This window comes from Myiozetetes cayanensis, unplaced genomic scaffold, assembly GCF_022539395.1.
Source record: "Myiozetetes cayanensis isolate MyiCay16 unplaced genomic scaffold, myiCay2020 scf26, whole genome shotgun sequence".
Classification (NCBI taxonomy): domain Eukaryota; kingdom Metazoa; phylum Chordata; class Aves; order Passeriformes; family Tyrannidae; genus Myiozetetes; species Myiozetetes cayanensis.
This window is the reverse complement of record NW_026087477.1, coordinates 6,548,605-6,563,570: the sequence shown is the minus strand read 5'-3', so window position 1 is coordinate 6,563,570 and position 14,966 is coordinate 6,548,605. Positions and strand designations below refer to the sequence as shown.

The 14,966-nt window shown below is 52.0% G+C and overlaps 1 protein-coding gene across 2 annotated transcripts in view; it reads left to right on the top strand.

Moving 5' to 3' along the window:
• The first annotated feature begins 13,007 nt into the window (after positions 1–13,007).
• Positions 13,008–14,966, top strand: part of MLLT1 (MLLT1 super elongation complex subunit) — a 31,932-nt gene continuing 29,973 nt past the window's right edge. For both annotated transcript variants that reach the window (XM_050321422.1, XM_050321420.1), the window contains exon 1: positions 13,008–13,153. In XM_050321422.1, coding sequence (XP_050177379.1) covers positions 13,142–13,153 — 12 coding nt within the window. In that variant the 5' untranslated portion in view covers positions 13,008–13,141. The remainder of the gene's footprint in view (positions 13,154–14,966) is intronic.

Here is a 14,966-nt window from a genome sequence, read left to right as displayed (position 1 = left end):
GCAGGGTGGGAGCCCACAGGTGCCTTGGAAGACTCTGCCCAGAGAGCCAGAGATCTCCAGCAGATCCCCACTGAGGAGGGGAGGGAGAAGGGGCTTCTTCTGTGTCCTCTGCGTTAGTCAAGCACCAGCACCCCTGGCTGACAAGGGCACAGCGGAGAACACTGAAGCCAAACTGGTGGCAGCTGGGTTTGTTGGGGCTGCTCTAATTATTATTATTAACTCTATTTATTGATGTTATGTTGTCTTGCTCAGGAGAGCTGTGCATTAAAGCTGTGGACACTGACTGTCACTGCACCCATTTCTTGCCCCTGACTGCACCACATTCTGTTATCTGTCAGTCACTCCCACAGACAGGGCAGCCAAAGCTCTCTCTGACCTAGGGAGGGCTGTTTATAAAGAGAAATCCTCCTGGGTGACAGCCCAAAAGAGTTTCTGCTGGCACAGGTTCGTGGGTGCTCTACCCCAGGCTCTTCCTCCTTTCTCAGCCCCCAATGTCCTTGTTCCTCCCAAGCTCTGACAATTTCCAATGGCCAAGTGTAACTTGGATACTCCTCTGCTTGCTGGAAGGGCTGGCTGGGGGCAGGGTGAGGTGAGGAGCCAGGATGGTCAAAGCTGGTCAAGAGAGGTGAGTGTCACACTGCTCTGCACTGGGGCAGCCTCACCTCAAGTCCTGGGGCAGTTTGGGTACTACAATACAAGAAGAACCAAACGGTGTTGGAGAGAGTCTAAAGGGGGACACAGAGATGGAGAAGGGTGTGAGGAGCAGCTGAGGGCACTTGGCTGGCTCAGCTGGAGCAGAGGAGACTGAGGGGAGACTCCTCGGGGGCTGCAGCTCCTCCCGAGGGCAGGCAGAGGGGCAGGCGCTGAGCTCTGCTCTGGGACCAGGGACAGGAGCCAGGGAAGGGCTGGAGCTGTGCCAGGGGGTTGGGATGGATCCCAGGGAAAGTTTCTTCCCCCAGAGGGTGGTGGGCACTGCCCAGGCTCCCCAGGGCAGTGGGCACGGCCCCAAGGCTACCAGAGCTCCAGGAGCGTTTGGACAACGCTCTGAGGGTGGGATTGTTGGAGTGTCTGTGCAGAGCCAGGAGACTGATGACCCCTGTGGGTCCTTTCCAACTCAGGATATTCTGTGATTCAATAATTCTACGACATTAGATAGAAACGTCATTACCTTTGCAGGAACAAAGAGATGCAGACTCTCAGAGACAGACCCCTGCTGTGCTCTCCAGGTTGTCCCCACAGTTGCTCTCACAGCCACTGGACACACTCTTGCTTTCCAAGCCTTGCTGCTTACAGTGATGAGCTGAAGCCACGTTGTGGGGCTGGGTCCTTGCCCACATGCAGGGACACTCTCTGGAGCCCACCAAGGCAGGCAGGGTGGCTGAGATTGGCCCCTGCAACACAGACACAACAATGTAACGTCACTGCAGGGACCACGGGCTTTGGGGTCCCTGCGAGCAAAGCAAAAGCAGAAGCACTCTGGGTTTTCCCTCTGAGGCAGAAGGTGATGGGCAGTGCCTGTGCAGTGGCCCTCCCGTGGCCGTGACTGCCGCGTGGGTGCCCCTGCAATGGTCCCCAGGGCCACTAGATGGCAAATTTGGCTCATGAACCCCGAGGAGTGTTTCACGCTGGGAAAGGGATGCCATGCCATGAGCTGGACCCCCAGGCCCATTCCCCTTGCCCTCTCCATCCCCTGGCAGGATCAGACAGCTCTCTGCCAGCACGGCCACTCTTGAGACACCTGCACAAGGTGCAGGGCAAAGGCTACTCGGATCTCCAGCCTCCGTGTGCCCTTGTCTGCCCATGCCCGTGCCCATCTCCTCCTCCTGCTCGCCTCTTTGTCTCCCCTGCGTGCCACCGCTCATCACTCCGTCTCCCTTTCGCTGACCCTCCCCGTTTCTCTCCCTCTTGCTCTCCCCCCTCCTCGCCCCTTCCCCAGCCCATCACATTCTTCCACAGCCTATTAATAACTTCTGGGCAATTGCACCGGGTCCCCGCTGGGCTCGGCCCCTCCGCCGCCGCTGCCCCGCGCAGCCACTGAGCGCGTCGGCAGCAAGTTCAAAAGTGCAGCGGGGCTTTCACAGCCCCTCGCCCCGTCAGGGGGTGGAGGAGGCGGCTCGCGAAAGAAAAGGCTGCGTTGCCAGGGAGCCTGGCACAGGAAAAGGGGGTCACCTTCACCTCCGGCAGGACCCACGGAGATGGACAGGCGCCAGCAGCCCCGCGGGCTGGAGATGCTGAGAACGGCGGAGGGATGAAGGCTGGGCTGTGGGCGACCGAGGGCTAATTGGCCACCTCCGGCCACCGAGCCGATGTGATGCTCGACCCAGTGGCAAAATCCCCTGAGCAGTATGGAAATAAGGGAGGTGTCCCGGGAGCTGCTGCCTGGAGAACAATGTTGCTGCAGTTGAGTGACTGTAACAGGCCCCGATGACAGCCGGGGCCGCGTTAAAAATGCCTATTCAAGCAGATCAAGACATTGAGAGGCCTCGTGGGGATCTGAAACCCTCAGGGATTTCTGGATGAGGCCAGAAGCTGAATCCCCAGCCCTGGGAACCTGGGGAAAAAAAAAAAAAAAAAAGAAAGAAAGAGAGAGGAGAAAAGAAAAGAAAGCCACAAAGCAGCTTTAAAAGGACGGCAGTGCCCAAGGCAGGGCCTCTTGCTCTGAGTGGGGCTGCAGCCTGAGAAAACGAAGCAGCCCCAACACACCAGTGTGGGACTGTGCTCTGGGCATCCCCAGGGTTATCTGAGGCTGGGCTGGCACCTCCAAAAGGTCCCTGAGCTGCTGGGGATGCTCTGTCCTTCCTACCAGAGAGGCATGGCTCCAGCTTGTGGGGCACAGCCTGCACTGCAGAGCTGGCAAACACCCCTAAAAACACCCTAAAAACCAGGAGGGCTGTCAAAGGGATGAAGGGATCCTACAGGGATGCCCAGCGTGTGAATGGGGGAAGCTGGGAGCCCACTCTTGATGCCATGGGGAGTTCTGAGGGTACCTCCTGCCCCAGGGTCACTTGGCAGGTGGGTGTCTGACAGGTGTCACACCAGCTCAGCTCAGTGACACAGGAAAACAGGCAGGGCAGGAAGAGCTGCGACCCCACACGCTCAGGGATCTGAGTTGGGACTGGTCAAAATGAAACCTCTCCTTATTTTTGCCAGATGAGCCTCAACCTGGATCACTGCCCTGATTTGGTTCTCCATGTGACTTCCTAAACCACAAAAAAAGAGGCGAGAGAAGGGCTGAGGAAGAAGAGAGAGGCTGCTCCTTTCAGCTGGTGCCAGATTAAAGAGGTTGGGAAACAACAGCATCAGTTGAGTCTGTTTGGTGCAATTGCAACACAAATAAAATAAGGTTGATAAGGCACAAGTCCTGCAGCATCAAGGATTAGCACTTACCTGTTCTGCTGCACCAAACTGCCTCCTGCTCTTATGGATTCACAGGATTTGGCTCCCAGACTGGAAACTTTCCAAGGTACAGTGATTTATCTGTAAAAGGCATTGCACATTCATGGACCTGCATAAATAATGCAAAAGTACTTAATAATAACTCAGTCCTTGCTCTTAACAATGCCAGGAAAAGAAATTGCTTCACTGGAGTGTCGCTTATGCCTTTTGCAAAAGATCTTTATTTGTTATGTGTCTCGGAGAGAAAGGAGATGGTAGTTTTGAAACAGGGGATGGATGTCACTCAGTCTTGGGATTTTAGTGCCAGCCTGGCAATCTTCAGGATTGATTTAAAGAACCTTCTCCTGGAGTCACGTTAAACCAACACTGATTCAGCTTTGATTTTGATTTTTGTTTTAATCTCCTGGATCTGCAGCCAAAAGTTTGAAACCACGAACACAAAAGGCTAAGAAAGCCCAGGAAGGAAAGAGATAAGCTCCAAGAATTATTACCTCTAAAAGTCTTGTCCTTTCAACTCCAAGTGTTACTTCTGAGGTTTGACACAGGATTTCCAACTGGAGGGCTGGCAATTCTGTCACACCCACCTCACAACTGCTAGGAAATATGTTCCTTTCCCTTCCCCTCCTCCACTGTTTTACCTACATCCTTTCTGTTCCCTTTTCACAGAAGGGAAACTTAAACAGAGGGACATAAACAGCAGGATTTCTCAGATACTGGTGGCTGTTCTGGACAGATGAATGTTATCAGGTCCTGATTAGCTGAAAGTCATATTTCAAGGAATACTCTGGTACTGGGTTTGCAGCAGGAAGGGTGTCGAGCTCCCTGCCTGTGTCCTTCTGTCTGAGCTCACACATAACCAGGGCTGGCTTTGACCAGGCATCAGACACATGTGGGGAAGGAGAAGCACAGCCATTACTTGGGCAAATAAACCGGTAGACAAAAAAATGAGGTTTTAATCAACAGATCAAATAATCTCTTTGGCTGTTTCTATAAACCCCCGTGATTTGGTTCCACTTCAGAAGACATTCTCACTGCTGCTTGCAGAAGAAAAACAAGCAGTTTCCTTCTGTCTGGCAAAGTGGTTTGAATAACTTCCACTCTCTACTAATGGCTGCTATCAAAGCGCCCAAAATGGAAGGATTAATTTTCCCGTGCCTTCCCACTGCAGCTCAAAACGTGGTTTCAATTAGGACTGATCTCCACTTTGGTTTTATTCACTTTCTATTCACTTTCTCGGGTCCCGATTCATGAACTCACTTCAGCACGTGGCTCTTCATCAACGTGTTTAAACATAAAACTGAATTGTCCTGGAATGGCACACCAAAGCACAGATTTACCTCAAATGCTGAGATATTCACCAAAAGCAACATTAAGTTGTGCATCGGGTTATGAATTTCACAATCTGCAATCGGTGCTGCATTTATTTAGATAGGCCTTCCACAAGAGACCAGCTGTCTCAGTTCACTGAAATGCTTAAACATATGTTTAATTTTAAGAATATGAATAATTCCATTGATATCAATGGTACTTACTTACACTTAAGAATATATTTCACTGGGCCAGAGCCAGAAACAGCGCCGAGTAATGCCAATAACGTGCAAACTGCAATATTTCTCTAAGTGCTTCCTGGGACCAATTTAAAAACTAATCAATGAAGAACCACCATGGGAAAATGCAAAAATTAATGTATGTGAGATTTTGCTGTTTACTATCCTAATACTGCCAAGTATTAACATCCATCAGAGCACTGACAAGCGAAATCAAAAGCGAAATCTGTGAAACAGAGCAAAAATGGCAACAAGTCAGATGTGTTGATCACCATGAATCATCCTATCAGACTTCAAGATTTACTCATGTAACACTGGATAACGTTTACCATCCTCACAGATAGACGTACATATGGATTGATTCCATTAGGTTTGGAACTAGATGATCTCTAAGGTCCCTTCCAACCCAAAAGCTCTCAGGGACATGGTGGGGTTGTTGGGGTGTCCTGTGCAGGGCCAGGAGTTGGGCTGATGGTTTTTGTGTGTCCCTCCCAGCTGAGGATATTTTAGGATTCTGTGACTCTCAATGAGCAAACGAGCAACATTACAGAGCAAAGAGTGAATAAAAACATTATTTTTCTCTCTCTGCCCCTTACCTTCCACAAAACTCTACGACTTGCTCTGTTAGGAGGAACAGGTGAAAATTCCCAGGCACAAACACTTCAGCTGCTTGCATTCGCTCTCATAACTTCACTCCTCACTGATCCAACATTCCTGATGCTGCCAGTGACCTCCACAGACCTGGGACGGGCCCCTGTTCCCCTGGGATGGTATCACCAAATAAATAACTCCATCTCCATATGCAAATGATTGCTGTTTTCAAGCTGTTCACCAGCGACCCCACACACTGCCCAGACGGTGCAGTAATATGTTTTCCTCATATGTCAGATGTTTCATGACACATCTCATGCATCTACTTAAAAGAGATTTCCTGCCCTATAAAAACGCCCAGGCACCAGAATCAAGAGTCCTGCAGCTGCAGTGTTTGCACAGTACACTTCCAGAATTGCATGACAAGTACCCACATTGACTGTATTCTCCATTTAGCTCAAATATTGGTGATTTATAAGTGTGTGTGTGTAGGTGGATTCACTCATGAGAAGGTATTACCTGCCTAATTTTGTTGGCTGAGTAACCAAGGGAATGAATTTGTTACAGACAATTCTCAGTCCTCCCTGTGCTGGTCAAAATGGTGTTTTTGTCACTTTATAATCCAACCTGACTCCCTTGGAACTGCACTGGCTGTGCCTTTATGCAACAAAATCACGCTCCAGGGTGTTTGAGACGTGCCACGCTGCTAAAAAATGACTTTGCTGCAATCAGGTGCATTATTGTCTCACAGGTACCGATGTCAGCGATAAAGATTAAGTTTCAGTGGGATGAATTTCAGCCTGGCAGGACCAGCCAAATTCCCTGAGTCACAGGCAGGTTGGCATAGTCCATCCTGCAGCGTGGGGCACTATCTGAGCTGGTATCGTGCCTGAGACAGGTAGATCAGATGTGATTTGCATAAATTTACATATGTGGCAACCCCACCTACAGGTGAGAGCTCATTTCATACCAGTCCAGAAAAACAGTTTAGTGGAACCTGCCATGGGAGCAACTGACCCAGAATCCACAAAAATCAGAAATCCGTATTAATTTTGTACAATCGCAGAATCAACCAGGTTGGAAAAGATCACTGAGTCCAACTCCAGACTCTGGGAATGCCCTGGGAGAGACTGCATCTCAGACAGTGTATTTGCAGAATCACAGAACCCTAGAATGATTTGGGTTGGAAGGGACCTTAAAGAGTCATTCCACCTCCTGCCATGGGCAGGGACTCCTTCCTGTACCCCAGGTTGCTCCAAGCCCCATCCAACCTGGCCTTGGACACTTCCAGGGATGGGGCAGCCATAGCTGCTCTGGGCAACTTGGAATAGTAATTCCTACACACAACTCAGAACAGGCCCTTTGGTGCTGGTCAGAATCCCCTACTGATCTCCTCCTGTTACCCTCTATTTTTCAAGCTGTTTTTTCCCCCCCATCTGATATTTTCCAGATGCCTAAAGGTCACCCTGCCTCGGGTGACAGTCCCCACTCAGAAGGTGGGCCTCTCTCTCTCTCAGCATACAGATGAACACCTCTCAAAGACTTTGGCAGCAACCACGAGCCCCGTGCAAAGCAGACACCAATTTGGGCAGTGAATCTCCCTCCCTCCCATTGTACCGGGATTGTGTTTGCTCCAGTGGCCACATAAGGTGCCTGGGCCCGTCCCCCCCAGCTGCACTCGTGCCAGCAGCTTGTGTGGAGCGTGGGACAAACCCAGCTGGTGAAACGCTCCTGGTGGTGGGTCTGGACAGCCCTGGCACGGCACAGGCTGTGACATCACTGGGCCAAACCCGACCTCTGTGTGCAGAGCCCTCGGTGACACGCGGATTGACGGGTGTCAGTTCGGCAGCGTGTTTATAATGCCAAGCTCACCTTTGGTGTTAATGAGGCCCCTTCATTAACAGCCCTGAGCAGAGGGGTCAGGAGCTGAATGGAGACGGGCTCCTTTCTCCCCCAGAAGGCTGGTGGTGCTCATTCAGAACTGGATCACGTTGGCTGGGCAGTTTGAGGATGCCTGCGCTGCCCATGTTGCATCTGCAAGGGCCATGACGTATTTGTGACTATTCATCTGGCTCTTTTCACCAGCACTAAATACCCAGAAAGAATAAAATAAATTCTCATTGTGTTCCCACTCACCAAGAAAATTTTCCCTCTTCCTTCTGGTTTGGAGGGTTATTGTACATTTAAATCCCTTTGCATTTTTCAGTAGCTATAGCATGCTATAATTTAGATTTTCCTCGGGCACAAAAGAACTTAGTTAAGCTAAACTGTATTGCAGTGTGGGTTGGTTTTTTTTTTTTTACAAAGTCCTTCATTAATAAGGGAACTAAAGAATTTCCAAGCTGTCTGTAATTTTTCCCAGATGCAGCTGGTAGTTGCTAGGAGTATCTTTTTGGCAATCTGAGTTTTTGGCTATTAACAATCTGGACTTTCTCTGCACTACCCCGGTGTTAAATATGTTCTGCGAACGCTGTAGCGTGGAGTGTGAACTGGGGAAGTGGAAGGCAGAGCACAGGCAAAGCAAAATCATTTTTAGAAGAATAAACACTGCTGGGATTAGCAGCTGATTGGAACGAGTGCAATTCCCTGCAGGGATCCCCATGATTAGCAGCTCAGGAGCCCAGCTTGCCCAGAACCAGTGCTGCTGCAGAGCTCACTCCTCAGTCAGATTCTCTCCAGCCCTCCCTGCTTTTCTCCCTGGCACAGACAAGCCCTGGGGTGAGTCTGTGGCAGACCCAGAGCAGAGCAGCACCCAGGTCCCACCAGAGAAACCAAATCCTCTCTTGACTTCATGCTCAGGATGCTTTCTGAGGCTGCTTGTAAAGACGTGACGCTGTCGTCGGCAAAGCCATGGTACACGCCAGGAGAAAGACATCTGCCCCTTCTTGCCTAAATATCATCAGTTCTTTCTTTTGACTGCAGGTTTGTTCATCTTGGAAACTCATGGGGTGTGCTTGGCAGAAGTAGAAGACCACTACATGGCCATGCTGCAGCTGTGAAAAGGAAAAAGGGAAAGCAGTGAAGTGACTGACATGCAGGAGAACCTGGGGGTCTTTCCACTCAGGCACATCTCTGAGAAAGAGAAACCCTGCTCAAATATGAGGTTTGTGTCTTAATCTTTAAGCCCTTAGAACTACTACAAGATGATATTTTTTTTTTTTACACTGAACCTTTCAGTGCTGGAATCAGCCTTGGTCGCTGCCTGGCTGGTGGCCAAGCCACTCAGAGCCCAGACTGACCACAGAAGTCGTGGTCTTCAGCTCAAGAGGGGAAACAGGGAAGATGCAACTAAATTAGTAATGAGAAAATAATAAAGAATGATGAAAAACAGTGAAACAAACTCGTTTCTCCAGGGACAGGAAGGGCAAGCCACAAACATACAGACACAGACATATAAAACCATGACAGGGACTTACAGTGGGTGCACAGTTGATGTACAGCGGTTGCAAATCCCACAGTTGCAGTGAGGGACATTAAGCCTACAGAAAAATAAACTTTTAGTGAAAAATGAGCAGTTTCAGGCATCTTGGGCTGCATGAAATTGTCTGTCCCAACTGGCACAGGACATGGCTCTTCCCACTGGAGCAGCAGGACTCTTCTCAACACCCCAGTTGTTGCCTCCTTCACTCACAGTCCCCAGGAATAGCCTGTAAAGCATCCGTGGATTGCACAGGCAGGAGAGAGAGAAAGGATGTGTTGTCCCTTCCCAGGACTGGAACCTGGGAAAACACCCCAGAAACCTTTCCCGGCCCTGGCCAAGACAGGGATAAGCACAGTGCAAAGTCTTTTTTCCACTTTATTTTCCACCATCCTCAGATCCCACGGGACAGAACCAACCCTTGGCATAGCCTCCTACCACGGGCCGAGCCAGATTAAACACACACCTTTCAGCCCAAGACAAAGATCTTTGAGGCAAGACTGTGGAAAGAAAAAATAAAAAAAAAAAAAGAAAAAAAACCCAAACAAAAATTCAGGAGAGCTGTCGTGAACGATTTGCATATTTGAATATGCAAATAAGATCTGTTTCTTATCCATTGGCACTGGCCCTACTGTAGATGGCAGCAGCACAGCGGATCTCTGCCAGCATCCAGTGCCACAAAGAAAGACGCTAATTGGATTTGCAGACGCTTATTGCAAAGCCCAGAAGTTGCTGGAATAGGTCTAAAGAAGCGGGAGCTCAGCCCACAGCTGCCTCGGGTGCGAAGGCACTCAGCTGACAGCTCGTTAGCTTGAGATCTCCCTGCAAAATTAGAAGCTGGGAGAAGCCTGGATGGATGGCTGCTGGCTCCAGCATCCCCAGCACCCAAAGCTCCCAACACACACCTCCCCCTCCCAGAGCCTGGCAAATTTTCTACCCTTGGCTGTGATTTTTTTTTTTTTTTTCTTTTTGAGGAGAGCTTGAAAAGAAAAACGGGGGTAAGTTTGATCAGTCATTGTGCTGGAAACTGTTCAGGCTGGGAACTGCTAGTGGAGCAAAGGCTGGTTCTAGGAATTTCTCTCCTTGAGTGTTTTCGCAGTTGAATGTAAAGAGCCACCCCAGCACATTTTAAATTAATCCATTCATGCCACTTCACAGAATATCCTGAGCTGGAAGGGATCCACGAGGATCAGCAAAGTGCAACTCCAAACTGCTTGTCCCAACAGAGAGCCCTGGGGTGTTTGGAGCAGGCAACAATACAATGAGGTGCTTACCCTGAACGGGCCACCCCAAATTCTTCAGTGTAATGTGGTTTAATGTCCTTGTGTTGGGCTGCCAATGTGGAAGCTGAAGCTCCTGGCTCTGAGTTTCCATCTTGGAGGCATCCAAATTCTTGCTTGGATCCCTCCCCAGGCCATGGAGCAGCTGAAAGCTGAAGGAGTTACCCATGTCCAAACCAGAAGCAAAGACGGGACCTGCATTGGGAGAGCACAAAAACAACCATTAACACCAGGCTGGGCAAAAACAAAGGCACGGAAAAATTGCCACTGGTGGAAATTAAAATATAAAGCTGATTTTAATGACGTTGCAGGAAAAGCAACAGGCAATTTTTTCAGGAAGAAAGCTCAGGGTCTGGTGTGTCTCTTGCACAAAGGGGAAATTCAGCAGAGAGAGAGCAGAGTCAAAGTTGGGAAAGATGGAGATATTTCCAGAAAATATTCAGCCCTGCGAGCACGTAACCACCAAGGGCTGTGATGAGGCTGGGAGTGAATAGCCAGTATTGGGAGGTAGAAAATAAAAAGATTTAGACCCAAGAGTCACGTGCATGGGAATAATGTCCACAATTAAAGATATCAATGAGAACTCCCAGAGAAAGAGGCCCTGTCTCAATGGAGAAGAAAAGGGACTGTCCAAGGAGATGTCTCTTGGGACTGCATCAGACAGAGACATGGAAAATTAAAACAGGAGCACTTAAAGGAACCCAAATCAGGCTCTTTTTTGTTGTTGTTTTTGTTAACTGAAGCGATTAAGCATTTTGCTCCGCTAATATCCTCTATCAGGTTGATGAGGTAAAGTGGCTCTTTAGAACGATTTGGGAGCCGATTAATCCTCGCCTGTGGCAATCAGGCAGCGACACACAGAGTTATTGGCTAACACGGGGGGTTTCTGCTGCCTCACACAGATCAACAAACTGTCTGAAACAAGAAAGTTGCGTGAAGAAAAAGAAATTCTGAGCGAACTTGCTCGGAAACAGTCACCAATTGCACTTGTAAAGATAGTCCCATTTAGGGCTGGCAAAATGGAGCCCAATAAGTTGTCACTTAGAGATGTAAGAAAAGGTAAAACTCTCCCCGGGCGGGAAAGCGGCAAAGGGAGAGAGGGGGAGAGGGGGAAGACGGGAAGGGAACTGAGGGGGAATGAGGGGAACGGAGGGACAAAGGGGAGAAAGGAGGGAAATGAAGGGAATGGGAACCCAGAGGAAATGTGGGAGACTGAGGGGAAAAAGGAGAGAAAATGAGGGAGAAAATAAGGGAAACAGAAGAAAAATGTGGGAGACCGAGGGGGGAAATCAGGGAAATGAGGAGGAAATGAGGGAGACTGAGGAGAAAATATGGGAGGTTGAGGGGGAACGGAGAGAAACAGAAAGAAGATGAGGGAGATTGAGGGAAAAATGAGGGAGGCTGAAGGTAAAAGGAAAGAAACTGGGGGAAATGAGGGAAGCTCAGGGGAAAAAGAGGGAGACTGAGGGGAAAAATGTAGGAGGCTGAGGGGAAATGAGGGTGGCCGAAGGGATAACTGGAAAGTGAGAGGGAATGCGTGAGACTGAGGGGAGAAGTGAGGGAGACAGAGGGGAAAAAGGAGAGAAACAGGGGGAAAATATGGGAGACTGAGGGGAAAACCAGAAACTGAGTGGAAATGAGGGAGACTGAGGAAAAATATGGAGACTGGTAGGAAAGGAGAGAAACTGGGGGGGGAGGGGAAAGGAGAGAAATAAAAAGGTGACTGAGGGGGGAACTGAGAGTAAAGGTGGGAAACTGAAGGAAAAATGGAAAATGAAGGAGTCGGGGGGTGGATGGTGGAAATGAGAGAGACTGAGGAAAAAAATAAGAGAGGCCAAAGGGAAAAGGAGAGAAACTGAGGGGGAAAGGAGAAAACCAGAAAGAAAATAAGGGAGACGAAGGGCGAAATGGAACCTGAGTTGGTTGTGCACTTGGAGGGACACCCTGGGGTGCAGAATTGGGACTACAACCCAGAAGGGCACCAAGGCTCAGAGGAGCTGCCTCAGAGCCTCTGGGTGGGCTGGGCGAACAACGAGGCCCAGACGCCTGATCCCGGTGTTGGTTGTGCATTTCGAGGGACACCCTGGGGGACACAACCCGGGGGCTGAACCCAGAAGGGCACCGGGCGCTGAGAAGCCCCTTCAGCGCTTGGCGGAGGGGTCGGAGGAGAGGGGGCCAGATGGGCGAACGAGGCCTAAACGCCCGATCCCGGTGTTGGCCGCACCCTTCGTGGGAACACCCCGGAGGGGCAGCACTGGTGACAGAACTTAGAAAGACACTTTACGAACCACGAACCCCCCTAAGCTCCTCACCCGGCTCTGAGGGGGACTCTGGTGGACCACCAGACCCCGCTCGCCCCACAGCGCAAACCCCGCCCCTTTCCCCGCCCACTCCCCCTCAGCGAGCCCTTCCATTGGTGGGAACGGCTGCCCATCAGGCGGAGGGGGCGGTGCCGCGCGCGGCGCGCGGGCATTGGTTTCCCTCCCCCTCCTTCTCCCCCTCCCCGCCATGGCGGCCGTGAGGCGGTTTCCGTTTCCGCGGGGCGGGCGCGGGGCTGGCGCTGCGCTCTGAGTGACACACAATGAGGCGGGCGGCGGGGCCGTGAGGGGCCGCGACCGAGCAGGCGGCGGCCTCGGAGGAGGAGGAGGAGGAGGAGGCGGCGGCGGCGGCGGTGGCGGCCTCGGGGAGGGGGGTGGGGGGGGAAAGAAACCGGGCGCGAGAGCGCGGAGAGAGAGGGCTGCGGGGTTTTTTTTTTTATTCCTCCCCCACCTCTCCCTCCCTCTCCCTCTCCCTCCCTCTCCCTCTCTCTCTGTGTGTGTCTCTCTCCCCCTTCCCCTCGCCGCGCGCGCTCCGCCGACCGGGCAGCGCAGACCGAGCGAGCGGGGCCCGCGGCGCTGCCGTGCCCAGCCATGGACAATCAGGTGAGGAGCGGAGCGGTCGCGCCGCGCTGAGGGAGGGCTGGGGCGGTGCCACCCCTCCCCCAGCCCCCATTTCAGGGAGGGGGGCCCTCCTCCGTGCCCCCCTCACCCACACCCCGAGGAGGGGGTGCTGCGGGGGGGTGGGGGCACCCCCCTTGTGCTCGGGATTCCCCCCTGGGGTGTTGAGGGGGGGGGCACATCTCCTCAATCTCATACGGGGGGGACACACACATCTTTTCCCCAATCCCCATTTGTGGGGGGGCACATGTTCTGCTCAATCCCATTGGGGAGGGGGACGTGTTTTCCCCGGCCCCCGTTTGTGGGGAGGGGGACACCTCCTCCTCAATCCCATTGAGGAGGGGGATGTGTTTCCCCCTCCCCATTTGGGGGCGGACATCTTGTCCTCAGTCACATTTGAGGGGGTACATGTCCTCCCCAATGCCATTGGGGAGGGGGGGGTTATGTTTTCCCCACCTCTCATTTGGGGGGGATATCTTGTCCTCAGACACATTTGGGAGGGCACATCTGCTCCCCAGTTCCACTGGGGAGGGGGATGTGTTTTCCCCACCCAACCCCATTTGGGTGGGGGGTTATCTTGTCCTCAGTCAGATTTGGGGGATGCAGCTTCTCCCCTCACTGTCTTTGGGGGTGGCACACCTCCTCCACGCCCCTGCAAATGGGGGTACGTGTCTTACTCACAGCCCTTTGAGGGGGACACCTCCTTCCTGCACTCCTTTGAGGGGCTGCACTTGCTCCTCAGACATCTTCTCCTTGTACTCCTCTGGGGGGGCACATCTCCCCTCCACACCCCCTTTGGGGGGCACATCTCCCCTCCACACCCCCTTTGGGGGGCACATCTCCCCTCTCCAACCCTCTCTGGGGGGGACACATTCCCTCCCCAGTCCCGTTTGGGGGGCACACCTCCTCCTCACACCCCTTTGTGGGGTCACACCTTCTCCACACCCTCCCTTTGGAGGAGGGTCACACCTCCTCCCTACAACCCTTTTGGGGGATTGGGGGGGGGCAGATCTCCTGAAGCCCATTTGAAGGCAGCACACCTCCTTCCCACCCCCCATTTTTTGGGGACATCTCCCCACTCACCCCTTTGGGGGTTGCACCTCCTCCCCACCCCTCATTTGAGGGGCACAGCTCCTCCTCGTTTTGGGGTCACCTCTCCTCCCCGTACTCCTTTTGGGGGGGTCACGCCTCCTCCCCACTCCCTTTCGAGGGGGCTCTCACCCCTCTCCCCTCCATGGGCGGCCGCCGCAGCCTCGCCCGCAGCGGGGAGAGGGGGTGGCAGCAGCAATTCCCGCAAATTCCTCCCCGGGATTATTGACAGCGAGGGAGGTGCCGGCCGTGCGACCCCCCCGGAGCCGCGCCGGGAAGGGTTAATGCCACCGGCAAGGGTTGATGCCACCGGGATTTTGCTCCGGGATGGATGCTGGAAGTTTACCTGAGGTGATGTGGATGTGTGGAGCCTTTTGTGTGCGCGGGTAACAGGTACCTCCCAGGCTGAGGATCGGGAATGAGCCCCGCTATCCCAGATAATCACCCGGAGGAGCGGGAATGGGAGCCGCTCGATGGCTTTCAGGCAATTAGCACATCAAACAAAAACCGGAGCAGCCTTCAGAATGTTTATTGAGAAGTTGAAAGCGGGCTCCTTTGTATTATTACAAATTGTTTGAATAGGATCCTGATTTCCCTTTGTTGGGAGACACGCTTGGAAATAAAAAGGGGAAAAAAAAAAAAACCTCCATTTTCAGCGGAGCAACTTTGGATGTTGGTTATGTGGGGAGATCTTATTTTCAAACGCGTT